General features: G+C 41.3%; 1 protein-coding gene across 17 annotated transcripts in view; it reads left to right on the top strand.

Annotated features, from left to right (window-relative positions):
* METTL25 (methyltransferase like 25) overlaps nt 1–24085 on the top strand; it is a 132461-nt gene that overhangs the window by 372 nt on the left and 108004 nt on the right. For 12 of the 17 annotated variants that reach the window (XR_014804579.1, XR_014804576.1, XR_002344285.2 and 9 more), the window contains exon 2: nt 23208–23372. Coding sequence is in view for 3 of the 17 variants with exons in the window: in XM_084957687.1 (XP_084813813.1) it covers nt 23208–23372 (165 nt within the window). In the remaining 14 variants the exon portion in view is untranslated. Of the gene's footprint in view, nt 1–42; nt 345–23207; nt 23373–24085 lie in introns of those variants that run through there. The other 5 variants (XR_014804581.1, XR_014804583.1, XR_014804582.1 and 2 more) reach the window with 1 other exon arrangement.

The raw sequence follows: 24085 nt of genomic DNA, 5'->3' as shown, positions 1-24085 counted from the left end.
GAAGCGGGTGCGCGGCGGGGCGGGGCGGCGCGGGACGTCTCCGCTTCGCGGCGGCGGCGTCGGGGGAGCAGAGGCGCCTCCAGCATCTCTCTCTCGTTCTTGGAGGCTCGTGCGTTTCCCCAGTTCAAAAAGAAAGAGGAGGGCAAGGACCTGTCTTCATTAAGTAACTCAGCAATAGCTTCTTGACCCGAGGGAAGCAAGGGGAGCAGAGAATTGATAAGCATTGCATCATGCTTATCAATTCCGTGTGAAAACGGAGCGGAAGGTCAACATGCAGTGATGGGGGTCACTTCGAACAGTGATCGCGGCCGAGAAGAAATAAAACCGGTCCGTTGTGAGAGCAGGTGTGTGACGTCGCTAGTCGTGAACCGAGGACGAAGCCTCCACCTGCCCTGAGCAGCAGCAGGGGCCGTCAGGCCCCGGAGAGAGCTGGTGGCTGAGCCGCCGAAGCCCGCGCGGCCGGAGCCAGGGGTCCCCCGGGAGGCGCGGTCCGGGATGCAGGCCGGGCCCGGGTCGCGCAGGCCTCTCCGGGCTTGGGAAGAACGCTGAGTTTGAAGGGTGGTGAGAAACGTTTTGAGCAGCCCAGCCAATGTAGTGACTTAGCTCAGTGGGTCAAGGATCCGGTGTTCCCCCGAGCTGTGGGTGGGTCGCAGACCTGGCTCGGATCGGGCGTTGCTGAGGCTGTGATGTAGGCCGGCAGCTGTGGCTCCGATTTCACACCTGGCCTGGGAACCTCCCTGTGCCGCACGTGCAGCCCTAAAAAGCAAAAGCAAAATATATATACATGTATGTATATATGTAGTGGCTTAATTTAACTTACACTTGAGAAGATCACTCTGGTAGTAGTTTGAAGAACAGACTAGTGCGGCATATCTGAGAGGCTGGTTCTTTCAGTAAATACAGGAAAGAGCTGAGAGGATCGTGGGCCAGAATGGTGGTGCAGACCTAGACCTTATTATCTCATTTGAAAACTGTTTATAAAATATCTACTACTATTTACCATGAATGTTTGTAGGTTTTGGAATTTCTCGTTCTTAAGAAACTTACATTTTATTTTACTTTCTATTTTGAAAGTAGCATGATGAGAGGACCTCAACACACCCCCGGGATTTCACCTATTTTGCTTGCAGGCGGCCCCAACTTTTCCCTTGCTGGTGAACTTTATTCACTGAGCATTCTGTGAATGCAGAGCACTTCTGGAGGGGCGTCTTATAATAGGTCTTGGTAAATACTGGTTTCTTGAATGTCACTTTATTGTTAAAAAGTTAGGCACTTTTTCAGTTTACTCTCATAAAACCTAGTATCTATGATGATGTAGTAACTGAAACTCCAAAAGAGCAGAGGTCATGCCTGTAGTGACCTATTCTCAGCACCTCATGAAATACCTAGTAGGCATGATTAAATGGTCTATGAATATCTGTTGAATGAATTATTGAATGACTCATCTTGGCTTCCAAAAAAAGAAAAGGTAATTAAAGATGAAGCCCAAGATTTTCCTATGGGTTTAGCCTAATCTTCCATACAGTGGAAGAATTAGATTGTTTCATTATCCTGATGGTAATAATAATTATACGGCTAATTGGTATCTATTATTTTCCCTGCAGTGTGTTGTTTCCATTTTTTCTCTTTTAATCTTTACATTCGCCTTGCAAAATGGGTTTCCATTTCCCCATTTGTGAAATCACCAGTGGAGGAGGTAATTCTCCAGGGGCACAGCTTGTAATGAAGATGCAAACCTGGGTCATCTGACTCCACAGAGTCTAAGGTCTTTACCACTGTGACAAAGATTCTTCTGAGTTATTTAAGAATGAATTACAAAGAATGAACTACAGTTATTACCCAAACTAATATTTTCACGATCTGAATACATTCCTCATTTTCGGTTTGCTTTTGTTCCCCTTTCAAGAATATAAGAATTGTTCTTTTCCCTGCTCTATCTTTAGTGCCGGGAACAGTGTTTGGTCAGAGTAGGTAGTTGATAGGTTTATGACGAAAAAATGAATGAATGCCGCTTATATGTTCTCATGGCTAGAAATGAAATACATCTTTTGGGGAAACGCTTATAACATACTTTGTGTCTATTCAACAGTAATGGAATCTAGGGCAAATTATTCACCTTAAAATGTCTTAACCTGATAATTTTTCTTTTCTTTTTTCTTTTTTTTTTTTTTTTATCTTTTTTGCCATTTATTGGGCCTCACTCACGGCATGTGGAGGTTCCCAGGCTAGAGGTCTAATCGGAGTTGTAGCCACCGGCCTACACCAGAGACACAGCAATGCAGGATCCGAGCCGCATCTGCAACCTACACCACAGTTCACGACAACGCCAGATCCTTAACCCACTGAGCAAGGCCAGGGATCGAACCCACAACCTCATGGTTCCTAGTTGGATTCGTTAACCACTGTGCCACGACAGGAACTCCCCTGCTAATTTTTCTTATGCAAAATATTCAATTGTAGAAATGGTCAGCTCCCTCTAATATCAAACGGAATAAATTTTTATAATTTATACTTGTAAGGAATATTAACTTTTGTTTAAGTAAAGATGGGCATTTTTCCATCACTGTCTGAGGTCTGTTGTTTGTGTCAGAGAAGAGCATTTTTTGCTCTTCGACCAGGTTTATCTTATGAAAGAATTGCTAGCTGCTCTGTACAGTAATTTTTAGCAGTTATTTTTTAGCCCGTTTAGTTCGATAAGGTACAAATTCCAATTCTACCAGCTCTGTAACCTTGGGGAAATTCATTCATTCATTCATTTCCTCAGCAAATATTCACTTACTGTCTGCTGTGTGCCAGCACTTTCCTCGGAGCTAGGGAAATAGTAAATAAAGTAAATAAAAACCCCTACCTTCATCTTGCTTGCATTCTGGATGGAAGGGATAGGTAGTTTTTAAAAAGCGGCGTGGGGAAGAACCGAGTAGCAGAGGGAGGTGTGGATAAGGACAAATAGGGAGACATACTTGCAGTTGTGCATGGGTTGCTCCAACAAAAAACTTGATGGAGATAATTTTGGACCAAAAAACAATTAAATAACAAGAGACTTGGGTCATAAAGCTCTCCGGAGGGAGCGCACTCCAGATAGTGGGAACAGGGAGCACAGAGGCCCTGGGGTGGGAGCAGGCATCGTGCGCTCAAGGAGCAGTGGGGAGAGGGAGCTCCGTTTGGTCTCCCAAGAAGTATGCTTTTCTGCGGGCTGTGTCTGAGGAGTCACAGTAAACTGTCCCCAGAGTAAACTGTCCCCAGAGCTACCCTGAGTTAACGCACAGTGTGTTAAAGTCCCCCAGCAGATGGTTGGCATAGTCATGGGGTGTTTTATGAGACCACGTTATTTCTGAAAATCCTCAGTGTGGCCATTTCAGTAAATTTCTCTTGCCAGGTGATTTCAGGGCTGGTCAGAGTCCTGAAAGATTCTTTTCCTCTGTTCATCTAAAAAGAACTAAAGAGAAAAATCATAATTCTATGAAATAAAAAGGAAAGATGTTGAAAATAACTATTTTAAGGGCATAAATTTTGGGTGTTGTGGAATGAATTGTGTCCCCCCCCCCCAATTTATCATTTGAAGCCTAACCCTCAATGACTGTATTTGAAGAGTTTTTAAGAAGGTGATTGAGGTTAAATGGGGCCGTAAGGGTGAACGCCTTATCCAGCAGGAAGGGGAAGAGACACCAGAAGGGGGCCACTGACAAAAACCGTGAGCACAGAGTGGGAAGGCAGCCGCCTGCAAGCCAAGGAAAGAGGCTTCAGCAGGAACCAGTTCTGCCAGCACTTTGAACTTGGGTTTCCAGCTTCCAGAACTGTGATAAATAAATTTCTGTTGTTTAAGCCATCCAGTCAGTGTGATGGCCTCTCAAGCAGACTAATGCCGTGGGCTTTGCAGACAGACTCAACCCACGCACTCGTTCGACTAATGTTTATGGAGTGCCTTCTACCTCTCAGGCCCTGCTCTGGACCCTGTAGTTACGATACTGAACACAATAAAGTCCCTGGAGCCTGTGTTTTAGTGCAGATAGGCACATGGAAACCTGTACAGACACACATACACCACACACACACACACACACACACACACACACACACACACGTTCTGGGCATGGAAAATGAAAAATGATTTGAGGGAAGAGTGTGTCAGGCTGAGTGGACAGCAGGCACCAACCGGGACCAAGCTGGGTGTGTTGGGAGCCCCGCAGAGGGTCCAGGTGAGTCCGATCCGAGTGAGGCTTGAGAGCTGGCCTGGGACAGCTTCCTGTGGGACTTCTAGGTCATCCTGAGGACTTGGCTTTGCCCTGAGTGAAGCGGATGCTCTTCACGGACTTTGTAAGGGGGTGTGATTGGTATATTTCGGAGTGAAAAAGCGGAGGGTGGAGGAGCTGAAGGTGGCAGCAGGAAGACAACGCAGAAGGCTCTTAGAACAGTCCAGAGGAGACTTCAGGGAATCGCAGCTCCAAGAGACCAGGCAGTTCCTCCGGCAGATGTCAGTGACAAGCACTGGCCAGATGATTAGCAACAACTTTTGGAAGGTTCCGGAAGATGGCCAAGGGTAGGCAGAAGCATGAGAAGAGTTAGCTATTGAAGGACTGCTACTGATCCGGTAAGAGCCCGAAGTTACGGATATTCTTCCTGGGGGTGCTCCAGACCCCCTCGCATAGGCGTTGGCCAACAGCATTCTTCCCAGCTCCAGATGTCCATGACAGCAGTCAGAGATGAGAGCAAGTGGAAATTTAAGGAAGATAAACCCACCCACACGCACACGCACACGCACACGCACATGCAAGACCCAGAGAATCCAGCAAAAACTCTGGCAAAACTAGGGGAGGGTGAAGCCTCGAAAGCCCTCCTGGTGAGTTAGGCACACTTGCTGCACCTTTGACATGCTGTGCTCCCCAAAATGTGCCAGCTTGGGTGGGAAAAATCAGAAGCCTGACTGAATTCCTGTATCAAAGGGCAGAATTCAGGGCTGGCAGAGCAGCTGGAGTTTTAGGCTGGGGAGCCTTGGAAACAAAGCTAATCCCAGAGAGGGTGACCGTTAAATCTACCCAGACCTTCATCTGCCTGATCCACTGCGCTCTGCTCTGGGACCCCATCAGGGGCAAGCTAGAGAATCACCCACCGAGCAGACACCAGCTGCTGTGTGCTGAAGAGGAGACAGATTCACAGTTTGAGTCCAAGCAAGTTAACTTCCTGGTAGAACAACAACAGAATCCTTAGAAAAACAAAATAAATCCACTACAATAAATTATCCACAGTTCTGCTTTTCACCTGAAGACTACTAAATGCACAAAGAAACAGGAAAATGTGACTCATGCTGGAGAAGCTGATTCCAAGGGAGCCCTGATGCTGCATTTATGTAGCTGTGTTCAGAGAATTAAAAGACAGGGGGAGGGGGGAAATGAGTTAGTAGCTGATTCTAATTGGGCTCCGATGTTGGATTTAAGTCTCTGTTATAAATATATTCAAAGAAAGAGAAGAAAATAGTCTAAGAATTAAAGGGAAACAGTATTCATGGATAGTTATACAATCTCATACTTCTTTTAACTGGGAAGGTACACACTCATTGATACACAGTTGTATTAATATCACACTTTATGTTACACATTGTTGCTGAATAACAGAATATAACAGTTTCTGTGGGTTAGGAATTCAGAGCAGATTAATTGAGGGGTCTGGCTTGGGGTCTCCTGGTTTCGCAGGCGGGGTGCTGGCTGGGGCTGCCATCGCTGAAGGCTCGATTGAGGTCGGAGAACCACGTCTCCCTCACTTAGGTGCCTAGTTGGTCCTACCTGTGGGCACTGGGCCTCAGTTCTCACCGCTTGAGCAACTCCACGGGGCTGCTTCCTTGGAAGCTGCTGTCTTGTACAGTGTTCTTGTTTTTATCTGTGCTCAGTCATGATTATGAACTTTCTTTTCTTTTCTTTTTTTTGTCTTTTTGCCATTTCTTGGAGGTTCCCAGGCTAGGGGTCGAATCGGAGCTGAAGCCGCCGGCCTCCACCACAGCCACAGCGACGCGGGATCCAAGCTGCATCTGTGACCTACACCCCAGCTCATGGCAACGCCAGATCCTTAACCCACTGAGCGAGGCCAGGGATCGAACCCGCAACCTCATGGTTCCTAGACGGATTTGTTAACCACTGAGCCACCACGGGAGCTCCATGATTACGAACTTGACATGGCCATAGACTTCGTTGGATACTGGCGGACTGTACGAGCTGTCATGTTTCCTGGAGGAGAGTGTGGTCTCTGTGCCCGTGCCGCCAGCTTCAAAGCTGGGAGCTGCTGGCTGTCCATCACAGCTGATTGCCGCTGCTGCTGTTTTCCTTTTTCAAAAGCATCTGACCTGTCTTCCAAAGTTGTAGTAAAGCTGAAAGGTGATGTGACATGGCTCCTCCTTTAGAAGGGGCGATGTGTAAATTGTGGCTGTTACAGGATGAGAGTGGTTGTGGCGATGATATTAATCAGGTCTTCCCTCTGAAGAAATAAATTGTCTAGGACTTCTGGGAACGTGTGTGCTGCTGTAACAACCTGCTTTCTCTCCCTATTATCACCTGTCATACTGTTGTCACTGTCCACTGGCTTGTCTCTGTGTTCAACTAGATCATAAACTATAAAAGCAAAAGCACAGTGTGTACCTTTTTCATTGTGTGTTTTTAGCATGTTGAACAGTTTCTGGCATCTAGATGAGTAACTTGTTCTTAAAGAGCAAAGGGAACCATAGATGGCTAAAGAGTGTCATTTAAGGTGCCCATTGAAATGTGGTGCTGAACTAGACATCTCTTATTTCTGGTGTGATCTCTGTCTGTGTCAGGTTTATCGATGTTGTTTCTGTATGACTTAATCTAACTAATGGGTTATTTAACTTAATTCGATGAGACAGAAACCAGTAACTATTCTTTCCCTATGTGAAAATTCAGTGCATTGGCTATTACAAGATACCCTGAGAAAAAATCAAGGCAGGCATCATTTCAAATAATAATTTCTAAAAGTTTATTACATATTTAGGTGAAATTAACCATCTGCAGGGGGAAAAAAAAAAGTAGTAAAAGCTTCTAAATATCTTGCTGATAACCAAACAAGTCTCCTATATTGAGTCTCAGAGATGAAGATTTTGTTACACTCGCTTCAAGGGACCCAGGCTGTGTCCTTAGGACGTAATGACTGCATACATGAGTCTGTAACATTCTGAAGTGAATCATCTTTTGGTCCTCCGGAGTTAATTAGCCTTCATAATCTAGAAGAATCTCCCAAAAGGCAAAACAGAAAAGATGTTTTGAGTTAGGCTAGCCAAAATATTTTATGACACAGAAATAGAACAAGACTAAACAGGCACCTCAACCAGCTACTCAGCTTTATTAAAACTTTATTTGAGAATATCTGGCTTTATTTGTTCTAGCTGTAATTCTAAAATTAGGAGGCTGTGTCCTATCAAATGAATGATATCAGTTATTGTTATAAATATATTTCTCAGTGTAAATTAATAAATTCATATTTTAAAGTCAATTTCTTATAACTTTGCTCAGAATCTGTTGTGGAAAACCTTTTTGGCTCCCAGGAAATCCTGTTTCTTTGCCTGCAAAGCCATCCTCCCTGACTTTGCCAAAGCCCAGGGCTGCCCTAAGACTCTGCCTGAGCCTCCAGGGCCGCTCTTGACTCTCTTCTTGCAGCCTCTTGAGGTCATATGCTGCTTCTCCTGTTTCCTGTTATGGTTGCTCCCAAGATCCTTCTCAGGATTGGGTGCTGAGTAAATGTTTAGAACTGGTTCCTTTTGGTGAGCATCTATCTGCATAATTAATTTGCTGTCATTTTAATTGTACAACACAGTAAGATGCAATAGATTATTTCATGGCTGTTTGTCTTAAATTATCCTTATTGTATCCCAATAGATTAAATTTCTTGGCCATTCCAAGTGTTTTTCGCCGGTGGTGATGATGGCGGTGATTATAGTGCATTGAAATTGAGCTCATATATAATTTGAAACACGTGAAGCCAGAAAGCATGTCGGAAATAGAAAGAGAACAGCCGAGAAACAGTCAGTGCCGTCTGCTTTACTGTTGTATTTAACTTTTATTCTTTTGCTTTCCGCATGTCTTTTCCTGAACTCTGTTTCCTCTCTTAAAATTTTTCCGGGTCTTTTGAGGAGACTGCAAGTGTGAAAGTAATTTCACAATACAGAAAGATTAAGTGTCAGCTGAGTTCCTGGGTTGCTGCTATGCTATACCTATAATTATAGGTAGGGGTGAACAAATCTGTGGGAACCCAGGATAATTTTTCATCATTTTTTTACTTGATTTGTAGAAAGTGCGTTCTGATTGTTCCTTTTAGATGAGGACATTTATTTATTTATTATTTATTTAGTCTTTTTAGGGCCGCACCCTCAGCATATGGAGGTTCCCAGGTTAGGGGTCCAATCGGAGCTCTAGCTGCCGGCCTACACCACAGCCACAGCAACGCCAGATCCGAGCTGCATCTTCGACCTGCACCCCAGCTCATGGCAATGCCGGATGCTTAACCCACTGATCAGGGCCAGGGGTCAGACCTGCTTCCTCATGGATACTAGTCAGATTCATTTCTTCTGAGCCCCAACAGGAACTCCTAGAGGAGGGCGTTTAGAACTTGAATTTATATTGTAGTTTTTAGCGGTTAACCCCCTCCCAACTTCTTTTCAACCCCATATCGTTCAATTATTAAGAAGTCGAGTAAACCGGAGTTCATGGAGATTCCTCTTGTCTGTGCCGTTTTTCCCTTGTAATACTGAAATTGTATTTATATTTAGCCAATTAGAATAAATTTGAGTGTCTTCTGTTTGTTTAGACACTCATGTTGTTTGTTTAAATTATGTTGCTGTGAATTTGCTGTTATGGGAACCTGTCTGCATGGTTTTGTCATAATGTCCAATTCTTTCCCTGAAATAAAAACAAAACAAAAAACTTGCCTACATGACTTCATGCCTACTGGGGTCTATGTATTTTTGCTTTCTCGTCTCACACTTTAGTGTTTTAAAAGGTCGCCTATAAATATTCGTTTTCTTCATGTTAGAGTCATCATCTACCAGCTCTTCTTCATTCCTCTTGCATCAGGGCTTCCCATTTCCATGGATAATAATAGTTCAGCTCCCTCCTTTTTAAATCTCAGGTCAGAATTTTGGCAGTAACTTAAAGTTGTTCTTGCTTTCAGACTCTGTACTTCAGTTGCTTCTCCATTCCTGTGTTGTCATTCCTTTCTCATAAGCCGTCAGTAGGTCTTCATTTCGTACAAAATAAATTTCTTCACCTCCTGATGTTATCTGCTGTCTTCTCTCCAGCTGGAACCTTGGCTATTAACGTCAGGAAATAGGAGACAGCGCGTAAAGTCGTGGGCTTTGTGATTGTCGTGTGTAGCTTTGAATCCTGGCTCAGATACTTCCGTGCTGAATAGTCTCATGTCAAAGAATGGCCATCATTAATAAATCCACAAATAACAAGTGCTGGAGGGGCTGTGGAGAAAAGGGAACCCTCCTGCACTGTTGGTGGGAATGTAAGCTGGTACAGCCACTATGGAGAACAGTTTGGAGATACCTTAGAAATCTATACATAGAACTTCCATATGACCCCACAATCCCACTCTTGGGCATCTATCCGGACAAAACTCTACTTAAAAGAGACACGTGCACCCGCATGTTCATTGCAGCACTATTCACAATAGCCAAGACATGGAAACAATCCAAATGTCCATCGATAGATGATTGGATTCGGAAGAGGTGGTATATATACACAATGGAATACTACTCAGCCATAAAAAAGAACGACATAATGCCATTTGCAGCAACATGGATGGAACTAGAGAATCTCATCCTGAGTGAAATGAGCCAGAAAGACAAAGACAAATACCATATGATATCACTTATAACTGGAATCTAATATCCACCCCAAATGAACATCTCCTCAGAAAAGAAAATCATGGACTGGGAAAATAGACTTGTGGCTGCCTGATGGGGGGGGGAGGGAGTGGGAGGGATCGGGAGCTTGGGCTTATCAGACACAACTTAGAATAGATTTACAAGGAGATCCTGCTGAATAGCATTGAGAACTATGTCTAGATACTCATGTTGCAACAGAACAAAGGGTGGGGGGAAAAATGTAATTGTAATGTATACATGTAAGGATAACCTGACCCCCTTGCTGTACAGTGGGAAAATAAAAAAAAATAATAATAATCTCACGTCGATAGTTAAGCTCTGGAGCCTCAGTTTCCTCACTTGAACAATGGAAATCATAACTACTGCCTGAAAGGGTTAAGTCAGTGAGGCGTCTGTTAAAGCCTAGCACATAAATGAGTAGACACTCAAACAGTGTTAGCATTAGCCCTTCGCTCCATATTCTGCTACCCTCGGGTCGGCCAAGAGTTAGAAGACCTGGTTCTAATTCATCTTTGACTCTGATTAGCTGTGTATCTTGCACAGGACATTTGTTTGTGTGTCTCAGTTTCCTCATAAGAAGATGCTTAGGGTGTGCATCAATAAATGAGGCAGAAAAACAGCCAGCCCTTCTCACATGGCTTATGAACATCGTTTGAATTGCCAGTAAGTATTTACATATATATTAGCCAACACATACTAATCTGTAATCGCAGCTTCTCTTGAAAAAAATCAGGAATTTGCCTAATTTGGTTGCATATCTCTGTAGGCACGTAGTTCCCTTTATGGAGGTGTTCTTCGCAAACTGAAAAATACGCCCCCAAAGCGCTGGAGATGACGGCTCTCGGTTTGTGGGCTTCGGTCAGTTTCCTTTTACCTCCTAAAAATGATTTTAAGAGTTTGCTTCACATTCTCAAAGGAGACTGAGGACCAAAAATATTTATGGGTCATCTGCCTAAGAGGTATCTAGAGTTGCTTCTAGTGTTCAAAATAGGATGATTTAAAGTTTTTATCTCCAGCGTTTATTCTTCCCAACTGTTAAAGCCAGGATCGTGCGGAAGGCCTGGGTTAACCCGCATCTTGAAGGGAAAAACCCTCTAACCCCTCATCAGAGGGTCAGCCAAGTCAATAAATGATTGAACTTCCTCCACGATCCGACTCCAGATCACCTTTGATTGTGAAGAAAAATTTGATGTCTGTTCTCGATTTTTAAGATACATCCTGAACCAGGGGTGAAAGCAGGGAGCCTGAGGACGTGCTTTCACCAGCACCGCTGTTGCCATTCTCTCTCCACCCGCTCGCCCAGTGCCTCGGCTGCCTTACGGCTTGAATGTGCCCTGCGTTTTCCCCTCCCTAGTTTTTTAATGAAGTTCTCTTTGCCTGGAACTCCTCCACATTATCTACTTAGTTGACATTCATTTATCTCTCATCTTTCAAAGCCCAGGTCAAGTTAAGTAAATAACAGAACTAGTTATTAGTGTATTCTTTTATTTCTTCCATTATTAGAACACTTGGCATATTGTGTCATAACGACAGTTTCCTTTGACTCTCCTCCTGTGAATTCTGGGGCTGGTATGTAGTGAATGCCATGTGTAGTGGGCTCTTATTAAACATGGGCTGAATTTAATGTAGTTAGATAAGGAGGATGTGGCACTCCAGGTAGACGGAGCAGACTGAGCGAGAGTGGGAAGGTGGGACCCTGTACACCACGGGCAGTGAGGGACATTAAAGAAAGTGTTGTATGCATAGCTAAACGGCTAAAAATGAAGTCAGGAAAACACACTGCAGCCAATATCTGGAGACCAGTCTGTTAAGTTCTTTGGAAATTATCTGTCCATGGGACACTGGTTCTGGATCCCTTGGTGGTAGCCTGAGGAGGAAGGATGTGCCTGGGGCAAGCTGGTGGCAGTGAAAATGCAAAGGAGGTGATAGCTTTAACAGATTCACTGCTAGCAATATAGGGTTTAGAGGAATGGAGGAATCAAAGATAATTCTAAGAGATTGATTTTGGTAATATCTTAATAATAATGAGTGCTATCATTAGCAAAATTAGGAAAATCTGCAGAGGGAGCTGGTTGGGGAAGTAATGCATTCAGTTCTAGATAAACCGTGCTTGAGGTTGCCCAAGTAAAGACGCTTAAGGGTGGATATTTATTGTCCCCAACCCCGCCACTCATTTTCCACCTTAAAATTTTAGAATTAGCTCACTTTTTTTTTTTGAGATTATCACTGCTCTACAAGGACCAGAAGAGACTGAAATGAATTTCATCCTTCTGATGTTGAGAGGAAGGCGTAGGTAATCCTTGAGCATCTCTTCCATGACCTCTGTAAGATCAGTATTCTTCAGAATTTGCTGTGGTCATTGACAGACTTAAGAATAGGTCAGTAGTCTCCAAACCTTACATGACCTCTGGGTGCCTGATTGTTTTTGTACCCTGATTTATTTTTACAAAAATCACTTAGCATCTTCTTAGAATAACACTGTGCTAGATGTTGTGGATGAATACAGAGGTGAAGCAGGCATAATCTCTGTCTTCAAAAAAATCACATTCCAATAAGGGAGATAAAAGAGAAAGTAAATGTAGTACACAACGGAATGGGGAGATGGAATATTTCTTGCTTTTGCAGAATTCTAGCCATTCGATGTGGTCTGAGAATTATAATACCCCTTTTAGATTAAGCGATACACAAAAGTGCTGTAATTCTGAACATTTCCCAGGAAAATGCTTTTCAGTCTTTATGGGTTTTCCTTTTTTTTTTTTTTGTCTTTTGTTTTTTTGGGGGGTGGAGGGGCTGCACCAGCGGCATATGGAGGTTCCCAGACTAGGGGTTGAATAGGAGCTGTAGCTGTACACCACAGCCACAGCAATGCGGGATCCGAGCCATGTCTGCAACCTACACCACAGCTCATGGCAACACCAGATCCTTAACCCACTGAGCAAGGGCAGGGACCGAACCCACAACCTCATGGTTCCTAGTTGGATTCGTTAACCACTATGCCACGACGGGAACTCCTGGGTTTTCTTATATTTAAAAAAATGTTGGATTCCCAACTATATGACACTGCATTTATCCAAAACTAGGTGATTTCATTTTTCAGATGAAATTTTCAACAGTGTTTATATTTGAAATTTTAAAGTCCAGCAGTATGTATTTCAGTTGTTCTGTTGTTTCCTGGGTTAATTTTTATAATTCTCACAATCAAGTTCTAGTTCTACCAGTTCTTCTCCTTGCCCCTGCACATCAAGCTGTTTCTTATTTATTGTTTTATTTTTCTCTATGTGTTTCCTAAGAATTTTTATGTCATTTTAGTTAGAATTGAAGTAATCCATGACAACTATTTTTTTAATTTAAAAAGTGACAGCATTTTTACAGTTTATTCAGAATTCCACCACAGATGGCTCCATCTTTGTCAACAGTTATTTGTCAGAGATTATTATCTGTGATTGACTGCTTTTTTGCATCTGTTAATTATGAAAGCATTATTTAAGCACAGTGAATCTTTTGTCTGCAACAGCTCCATTTATAAACGTTTAATACTGCTTAATATACTATAAAATATTCTATCAAAGACCGATTTGGAAGTATAGTTTTGTTATTAAATTATTATAACATAATTCTCTGTTTGGAGCAGGAGGGTCATTTTTAATCTCACAGACTTTAACAGGGTAATTTATTTCTACTTCTGTTTGTTCTTTTCAATCTTCCTTTTATCTCCCTGTTCACCTGGTGTGAATTTCTTTTAAATTTATATTTTTAATCAGAAAGTACCTTATGTGGTTCATTCTTTTGGATTAGGTGGTTGTATGTGTCACTTAGGATATTTCTGGAATTATGCAAAAAGGTGATAATCTTGCCTTCATTAGAGGCTGAAATTTAGATCATGCAAATTTATTAAAACCATTCAGTTTTATTAACATGTATTTTGTCAAATGGGACAGACTGATCTGTATGTTTTCGTACCTTAAATTGTTTAGATTGTATTGTTAGATGGGCATTATCTAAAAAACTCAGAATAGTAACATAAAGCACTAGAGGTAAGAGAGGATCTGTTTAATACTAAAAACTAGAAAGAAAAGGATTATCTTTTCAAAGTTAGGTTAATTTTAAAAATATGAAATTTGTATTAAGAATTAATAGCTATCTACCAATGAAGAAGATTATTTGTTTTAAATATTTAAAATTATCTCTCGAAGCCAAAAGAAAAATACTTAGTTGGATTGTCTGTTATAATATTAACACTGGGCAAAGTAAAAGGTGAGGAAACAGTAAAAGACAGTGATTCTTAATCTCTTAGGTCACAAATCCCCTTAAAGGCTAATTCAAATGATTGCTGTAGTAACTCTTTTTAAAAAAAGGCATGAAACGCCATAGACAGCAAGAACGCTGGTTGAAAGCATTGTTAGCATTACAAAACTCTTTACTTTATCTTAATTTAGACCAACACTGTGCTTATTCTTTTTTTTCCCTTGTCACTTGTTGTTCTTTATTATGATACATTTATATATTTTCAAACATTAAGTAACCTTTATGAAGTGCTGCAGAACAGTTCCTCTCCTTGTCAGGGCAACCGCACTTCGATATGCCTGCAGAGTGTCTCAGGCCAGTATCTTCAGGCCACACCAGTGGCAGTGGCTGAAACTGAATTGTTCCCTCTTACGGGATCATTAAAACAACAGTGATGATTGCAAATGTGAAGTGTGTGTGGGCATTTTCCGAGTTTATTCTCTGTACAGTAGCCACCTTAAATAATGGCTCCCAGAGAATAAAATTGGTCTGGTTTTTATGAATTCTACACATCAGTTGCAAAAATTAAGCAAGATTTGCTGGAGCTACAGTAGGAACTAGATAGAGAAAGTATATATATTCATATATACAGCAACATGGGATCCGAGCTGCATCTGCAACCCACACTACAGCTCATGGCAACACGGGATCCCCAACCCACTGAGTGAGGCCAAGGATTGAATCCGCATCCTCAGGGATACTAGTTGGATTCGTTTCTTCTGCACCACACCAGGAGCTCCCAAGAAAGTGTATATTTAATGCAGATTCCTTTTGCACATTCCTTTTACTTGGCAAATGATTATAACTGAATACAGTTAAGAGACTGTAGAGTAGACACATCTCTTTTGTGTTAATGTTGAAATAAAAGTAATGGAGTTTGGAATAGAATAGCAGGTGAAATTAAACTCAAGTTAATGAGTACACAATGGGAAAATACAGTTTTAAAAGAGAAGTATGACTTAATTTTACTCTCTCAAAGTCCCTTGCTAGTAATTTAATTATACTTATAATTACTGTTTACCTGGGACAAAAAAGCCCTTATTTTTCCTGCCTCAATAATAAACACACTGGAAGTCCTGATGGCCTAGGGGACAAGGGTCTGGCATTGTCACTGCTGTGGTGTGGATTTCATCCCTGGCCTGGAAACTTCTGCGTGTGCTAGGCTTGGCCAAAAATAATAATAATAATGATAAACAGCAAACTGGACATTCTTTTTCTTCTTGAAATCCCGGAAGTCTAGGCTCAAGTCAGTCTATGTAGGGAAAGGAATAGTGGTCTTTTCAGTGAGAGATCAGTGGCAGTGTTAGTTACTGAGACACAGCCGCCACGAGGCACCGTGGTGCAGCCCACAGAAAATACAGCAGAAGTAGGAAATGAGATGTCTGTGGTAGGAACAAAAGAAGAGCAAATAGATTCTTACTGCACTGAAATAGGTTCATTTTTAAAAGTATTCTTTACAATTGCAAATCAGTTTTTAAAGCTTTACAATCTAGAATTTATTTTGTATTTTGCTAACAAAATCAATACTGATTATGAAGTTGAATTTATTTTTCAGAAAGTGTTTACAAATATTTAACTAATTCTTCAATGCTTCTAGTTTTAAATGGAATTTAAAGTTATGGACTTTCTAGTAATCTATCTCTTGGTTTTGTTTATTTTCCGAAAATAGAGACAGGCAGAAAATTAAAGCACTGTAGTAAAGCCGATTTGAAACTCTGTATCTTAGGTCTTTAAGGCATAGTCAGGATTATCATTTGTCTCCCAAATTTCACATCAAATTCAGTGAGAAATAGCCTCAGTAGTAAAATTCTCTCTTGAGCCTTCACACTGATTCTAGGACGTGCTAACCCCCGGGCTCGGAAACATGGAGAGAGCTCTTGCTCTGACCTCCTTACCCTGTGGGACCAGTGCTGGCCATCGTACTTCGACGTCTCGTCTCCCGTTGCAGCTCCCCTGTCCCCGGTCATGCTTTCGTCCTTGTGCCGGAGATCCAGCCAGCTTCCAGACCTCACACTGCCTTTCTTCTGCAGCCCCGCATTTAGAAACTGAGGATTTGTCCTCATCGTTGCTTTCTTCTCTCGTAGCCTATGTGGTTTTCAAGGCCTAAATATTTGGATATTTTCTACCCATTTTCTAACAAAGTCGCAAATGTTTGCTAGGACACTGGGTTCCTTAGTTTGGACTTTGTGGCTTGGGAGTTGCCTGCTGTGTGCTAGGCTCTGTTTTAGCATGCTGTGGGTGTATTCCTGTATTTATATTCCTTGAGACTTTGTAAAATTGTTATTTCCCCTCTTTATAAAGAAATCAAGTCCTAGAGCAGAAAAATGGACTGCTCCTAAACCCTGAGAGCAGAAAAATGGATTGCTCATAGACCCTGAGAACCAGAATTCAGACCTGGTCTTTATTCATTTCCTGGTTCATTCACTGAGTACCTGCTATGACAGCCATTCTTCTAGGTTCTTGAGATGTGGCAGTGAGTAAAAATCTGTGTCCTCTTGCATCGTACTTACTATGCCAGATGGTGATAAGTGCTATAAAAAAATTGGTAGCGAATCGGTGAGGAATCAGAGCTGAGTGGGGTTGTAGTTTCAGATAGGACTGCCAGGGAGATTTGCACTGAAATGATGATGTTTGAGTAAAGACCTGAAGGAAATGAGAATGAGAACCATGAAAATGTCTGAGAGAAGACGGTATCAGAGGGAAAAAACAAGTTCAAGTGCCGAAGTAAGGTGTCCCATGTGGCGTCCCAAAAGAATTCTAACTGGGATGTTTGAGCCCTCTCGAATCCACATTGACTATTTGTCCACAGGCTGTGTAAATGACACGACACCGTGTCTCCTAGATGGATCAAATTAGCTTTTTCAGGTTCGGGTATTACCTTTCACATAGTAGGTATCCCACAGGTGTTTATTTTTTTACATACCAAATCAATTTTCTAAACTGCTGCTTCTTTCTATGATATTTTTATTTTCCTTCAACTTAAAACTATGGAAAGGATCTGTTAGGGTAGTAATACTGTGGTTAGATCTTCCTATTTTTATGTTTAATTTCATTTTTGTAAATAATTTGGTTAAATGTGAACATGCTTTTGAAATGGTTACATGTACAGTATACATTCAGTGTGATGTTAATTTTGGCACAGTAAGGATATGCGTATCAAGTTTTTGCTAACTGTATCTCATTCTTTCTAAGAGCATGGTTTACGTGTTGAAATAACGTATTGCTTTCATTTCGTATGCAGCCGTAACTTATGCTGGAGCTTATGCAAAAGTTTCCTAGCACATGACTGAGTGATACACATTGCTTTATTCAAAAAAGCACTAGTGTATATTCTGTTTTCCTCCTTACATAGAGTGTAGGGTTATGGATATATCTCAAACATTCATAAAATTTAATACATCCTATCTATAATTTTCATAGTTCAACAAGACAGCTTTAATTTTTTAAAAAATTTTTGCCTGTTTCCAACGGCATGTAGAAATTCCTAGGTCAGGGATCCAGTTTGAGCCACAGCAGTGACAACACTGGATCTTTAACCCACTGTGGATCCTTAACCCACTGAGCCACCAGGGAACTCTGGGACAGCTTTAATTTTTGATTGAAGTCTACTAAACAAGTGTAAAAGATTGAAGCCTAAAGACAACTGTTGTGGAAGCCAGAATCTTCAGCCGTATAATTAAACTTGGATGGGATATAAATAAATTTCCGTTTCAGAAAACATGATCCCGCTGTGTAGTACTGGGAACCCTGTCTAGTCACTTATGATGGAACACTTAATGTGAGAAAAAAGAATGCACGCATGTATGTGTAACTGGGTCACCATGCTGTGCAGTAGAAAAAATATATATGTAAAAATAAATGATAAAAAAGAAAACATGAAAAACATGTTCAGTTCAGCTCAACCAGACTTATCGAGCTTGTGCTATGGGAGTTGTATTGATAAGGACTGCAAATCATCTGTGGAAACTATTGCGGTAACGCTGGTGGTACTTTATTTAATAGAGTTTGAAGCATGGCAGTGATGGGGGCGAGGAGGCGGCTCCCACGTGAAAGACATTTTTACATCGGGATAAATGGGCGACTGGATATGTGGGTTGAGGTGGTACTCAAGATAATGTGGAGTCTTTTAACTTCAGCACTGGGTGACTGATGACTCCATTAAACAGGATGCGAAGTAGGAGAAGGGAAAGGTTTGGTGAGCAAGAGAACGTTCCGTTCAGTTTGGGGCCTTTTGAATTGGAGACACCTGTAGGACCTTCGTGCAGAAGTGAGTCCACAACATTTCTGTGACCTCGTGAAGATGGTTGTTGAAAGGGTCCTGCCGGGGTTCCCTGGTGGCTCAGCAGGTTAAGGATCTGGCATTGTCATTGCTGTGATGCAGGTTCAGTCTCTGGCTCAGGAACTTTTGCATGTTGCAGCTGCATACCAGCCCCCCCAACAAAAGAGGGCCCTTTTGATTTCTTCCTGAAATTCTGCACCACAGAGTATTTCTAGGCTGTGTGATAATAACACTTGTGACCTTTGCCCTAACCCTATAACAGTCTTAAGGTCAAAATTGAGCACATAATTGCCTTTTATCTTGCATTGCATTCCAAATGTTTTAAATTACTTTTGCCTCACATTATGATTGTAAACTCGAGGACTGAGCTGAGGTTTACGCTCTTGTAACTGGCTCAGCGGTGCTGCCGAAGTCCTCGTGGCCCCGGGATCACTGCTGTCCCAGAACCATAGAGTTTTTTCTCCCAGTGTAGCCGTTCGTACTACCATAGTAAACGTATTGAGGAATTGCTTTCCATTCATTCCTTTCTTCGTTTATTCCCTACTTACTGAATACCGGCTATATGCAGGGTATTACTGCTTTTCACCTGGGCCTGGGGCAGCAGGGTTGCTTTGTTCCTAGAAATAAATTTTATCTTATAAAAACTTTTAATTTCTTTTTTCAGACTAGTCAGTTGTTTTATATGTAGAAATTACTCTTTTAATTTCTTGATTTTTTTAAACAAAATTATTTGTATTAGAGAATGGTTGATTTGCAGTGTTGTGTCAATTGCTGCTGGACAACATAGCAACCCAGTCAGAGGAATATGTACATTCTTTTTCTCATCCTCTCTCTCAGACTATCAAAACTCACTCTGATAAAGAGAGAGATTTTGAGGGGAGGCAAGTGAAAGAAGATAAAGTGAGTTTGAACTGTCTTAAGATATTACCATATACTGATTTTTGCCAGAGGAAATTCTCGCTACTCCTGATTCTGACAGTCAGATCTGCCTAGAACTTTTTAAAAATTGCTGCCTTTCTTGATTTCGTTTGTTGCTCGCTGAACTCACTGCTGTGGCATGTTGATCAAATGTGGGAATTAAAAGCAAGGTCTGAACAGTCTTGGTTCACATGCCTCGATACTTTGTGTGAACTTGGCTGAATTGCAGCCTTTCTAAGTTCTTGATTTGTTTCTCTCTAAATGGGGATAGGAGCCCTATGCAACTAGCTTATACGACTGGTCCATTAAATGGAAGCTGTTTGGCACAGTGCCTGACACATAGTATATGTGCAATAAATGTTAGAAGCAATAGTGATGAGATAATTGTGAATCCCAGCAGGACTCTGTTTTCCTTACAGTGATAGATATTCAAGTAAGATATCAAGTATTTAGTTTTGAAACTTTGTTTATATTAAATATAAATATTATATATTCAATTAGTCTGTTCTGTTTTTAGCTTTGAAACGTTATTATTCATTTCTCTCCCTTGAGATTTTCATAAGCCAATATGTGTATGTGTATCTTTTCTATCTGTCCTTGTACAGTGACCTCTGCTGTTTAAAAAAAAAAAAAAGATACTTAGGGATATCCTGGTCTCATACTGGTAGAATTAATGTCTTCCTTGCTTCTTTGCTATCTTTGCTCCCTCATGCCCACATAACCTGTCTTGTAAGAAACTTCCTTGAAGTAGTGTAGGGTGTACAAAAAATAAGAGAAAGAAAGAAAAGTGTGTGATAAAGCAGAACTGGTACTTCCAGTAGAGGGGGATATTGACAAAATAATCAAGCCACATAATGTGCAGGTGCAATGGGCATCAACCTTAAAGCTTTCCCTGTGTAAAAAAATCTAACTAAGAATTAACTAAATAAGTTGAGTAGCACTGTGGTTTCTGTTTTGCCGGTTGCCAAACCCAGACTCAGTATACAAGTACCTAGGGACACGCTGTGAAGACTGCAAATGCCATTGCCCTGCCCTGTAACGTTTCCAAGTGAAAAGTAAAGGCAAGGTTGTTGACCCCTCTCTCTCTGAATCCCTAAAAATCACAAGTAATGCAAGGTACCAACTGGATCATTTGAACACAAAGTACAAAACTGTATTTTTGTAATTCAAAAAGATTTTTTTACACCTTTCTAGACTCTCTGAATAAACTGCTGTAGGCCTAAATGACATAAACTAATGGACTGAATCAAAACACCATCCTTTTTGTAAAAGTAAGCATTGTTAAAAAGATAATATCTTTGCAATTTAGATCTCCAAATTTCTGAAATTACTAGGAGGCTTATAATTAAAACCAAATTAACAACATTCATTCAGCTTAGGTTGGACTTTTTTCAAGTATTTTCAATAGGATAGTTAAATTGATTTGAACCTTTACTTCTCCAACAGAAACATCACATTTCTTTCTGTTGGCAACATTGTCCAATAACCGACTACTATAATAGTCCCTCTGCACTGAGATGCAATACTCTTATTCTATCACACTCTAAGAAATTACTGCCTTGGAAGCTGGGGATGTTGAGACTGCACTTAAACCTGAGAGTCTCACTTAATAGTTGACTGAATTTCCCCCTCTGTATCATGCCTAAATATTTTGATGTGGATTTTATTACCTTTGGCTGTGTTAGTAAATTCAGTTTGTAAATGGTCCAAAGAACTTTATATAATACATAAAATGTATCTTAAATAAATTCACTGTGGTGATCTTATAGTTTGCATTTCTATTTAGTTGATTTAGAAATGGAGGTCATGCATCTACTGACTTTATTCTTATTGATTTGACAAACATTACTACCATCAACTTAATAGCTTTGGGTTTCAAAAGATTCTGTCCTAAACATGTACGTTTGTTTTGTTTTGTTTTTGTTTTTTCAGGCATGCGCTGCATATGGATATTCCCAGGCTAGGGGTTGAATCAGAGCTACAGCTGCCAGCCTTCTCCACAGCCACAGCAACACAGGATCTGAGCCATGTTTGCAACCTGCACCACAGTTCAGGGCAACACCAGATCCTTAACCCACTGAGTGAGGCCAGGGATCAAACCCGCAACCTCATGGTCACTAGTTGAATTTGTTTCTGCTGAGCTACAACGGAAACTCCCTAAACATGCAGTTTTTATTTAGCATCCTACAAGCCTTCATCAGTTTTCTTGCTTATAATTTTTGCCAGGGAGTATCATTACTCTTTGTGTTTAGGTAGGTTTTTTATGTCATAGGTAACTTAGGAGGGTCAGCTCACTAGAATGGACTTCATAACATATGGTATGTTTTTTCTGGTAGAATCAAAGTTGTTCCCTGAATTGCACCATGCGTTTGTCAGGTGAACATTTTAAATACTTTATTTAACCACTGGATGTATTTTTTTAGTTATTAAAAATAACTTTCAGTAAATGGACTCAGTCGGACTAGTCCATCCAAAGAGTTTCTTTGATCCACTACATACAAATTAGAATGCCTCTAACTTTCATAAACATGCATCAAAAATGATTGTAGGGGGGAGTTCCCATCGTAGCTCAGTGGTTAACGAATCCTACTAGGAACCGTGAGGTTGCGGGTTCGATCCCTGGCCTTGCTCAGTGGGTTAAGGATCCAGCGTTGCTGTGAGCTGTGGTGTAGGTCGCAGATGCAGCTCAGATCCCGCGTTGCTGGGGCTGTGCTGTAGGCTGGTGGCTACGGCTCCGATTAGACCCCTAGCCTGGGAACCTCCATATGCTGCGGGAGCGACCCTAGAAAAAGGCAAAAAGACAAACAAAAAAAATGATTATAGGAAAATGAAACTGAAAAAATAAAAAAAGTAAATGTATACTGCTGTGTATCTGTTAGAACAGGCAGGATTACGCAGCCGTGTGTCCTCTTCATGTGTGCTGCATGTTCCTTGTAGTTTGACAGCAGTGATGTCTTTGCTGTCATCCCTGGAGGACTCAGGCTGAGGCAGGTTCTCTACCTGACACATGCTTCAGTGATTATAGTTCCGGAGAAAGAAAATGTTGTGACTCTTTTGATATTCTTCCAACTTCTGCCTGAAACCGGCAGAGTTCACCTTGGCGAGGTGTAGCCGCATCTGGGTTCAGCAGGGGGGGTGATCCTCGTGCAGAGGCCGCTGGATGTTGCGAACGGTGTGGCAGCTTACCTACCATGCATACTCTTCTGAGGGAGGGAGCCTTCTGCAACTACCAGTAGTTTCCGGGTGAATCTTAGACACTGGTTTAAAACTGATCATTGGAGGAAAACGAACCGTTTTCACCTCATCATAACCTGATTAGTTTTAGAACTCATATTGATGGTGCATGAAGCACATATACATACCCCCCCACAATTCTGCATGGTCCAAATGGTGCAAGAACTGTGTTATAATAACATACCACTGGGGATATTGCTGTTGTTCTACATGCCGCGTGGACAGGGGGTAACGTATCGCATAAACTGACCTCCCTTAAACTCACAGCTGTGCCTCAGCCAGGACCGTTCATAAATTTAAAGACCACATTACAGTTTAGCAGGGTTTTAAACTTCTTTCTTTTTTGGCTCTGGAAACAACAAAAAGGCCAAGTTTTAATTTGGAATCTAAGTATATAATTGTATAATGTATTAAGAGAATAGTGGGTGTTACAAATGCCTAATAGTTTAAATAATAAATTTAATGGAACCATTAGTAATATTGTCAAAATTCACACCAAAATGAAAATGTAATTTATTATAAGATCAGTGTTTTTCATTTATCAGACAAATTAGCTGTTATTTATTTTGTTCCTAACATTTCTCTTTTTAATCCTGATTTTTTTAGATAGTACTGATTTTCCAAAAGTATTTTGTGAAACTTCCCAGAAGCTGGTGAGTGTGGAAGCCTTTGCTCTGGCTGCAAAATGTTATTCTGTACAAAACTTGGGAATATGTACTCCTTTAGAACAGTTGCTTGTAGCCCTCCAAGGAAATCAAAAACAGAGAACTGGTAAGTGTGTTTGTGTGTGTGTGTGTGTTTTTTTAGGCATTTAGAAGCAATATATTGTTTTTTTAAGCAACATGTTTTTCTTCTTTTTTCCTTTTTTTTTTTTTTTTTTTTGTGTGTGTGTGTGTGTGTATGTGCTTATTAGGGCTGCACTCGCAGCATCTGGAAGTTCCCAGGTTAAGCGTCCAATTGGAACTGCAGCTGCCAGCCTACATCATAGCCACAGCAACACAAACCTACGTCATACCTCACAGCAACTGCAGATCCTGAACCCACTGAGCGAGGTCAGGGATCGAACCTGTGTCCTCGTGAACACTAGTTGGGTTCATTACCGCAGAGCCACAAGGGGACTTCCTTAAGCAACACGTTCTTCATTTACTGTTCCACCTCGTATCCTGAGCCCTGATAGGCTGACTGACTCTAGTGAGCGGGTTTCCCACGCGCCGTGTCGAACAGAACAACCTAGCCATGGGTCTCCGTGTTTTCTTCCTTCCTCCTGGTCTAGTTATCAGTCTTTCCCTGTGTAGTTAATTGATTGGTTTCAGGAAGCATTTCTAATAGTGCTCTGTGGGTCTTTTCATTTTATTATTTCGAATTTGATTCATGGCAGCTAAACTAACAGATTTATCGTACAGATACCACAATAGGCTCTCTATATTATTTTCATAGGTAATTACAGAAAACGTAAGTGTCAACTGATGATTCTTACTAAATTA

Source organism: Sus scrofa, chromosome 5 (assembly GCF_054392235.1).
Source record: "Sus scrofa isolate SSC_HxYL_T2T_F1_AM1 chromosome 5, Sscrofa_HxYL_maternal_Yorkshire_Landrace_v2.0, whole genome shotgun sequence".
Classification (NCBI taxonomy): Eukaryota; Metazoa; Chordata; class Mammalia; order Artiodactyla; family Suidae; genus Sus; species Sus scrofa.
This window is presented reverse-complemented; position numbering and strand designations above follow the sequence as displayed.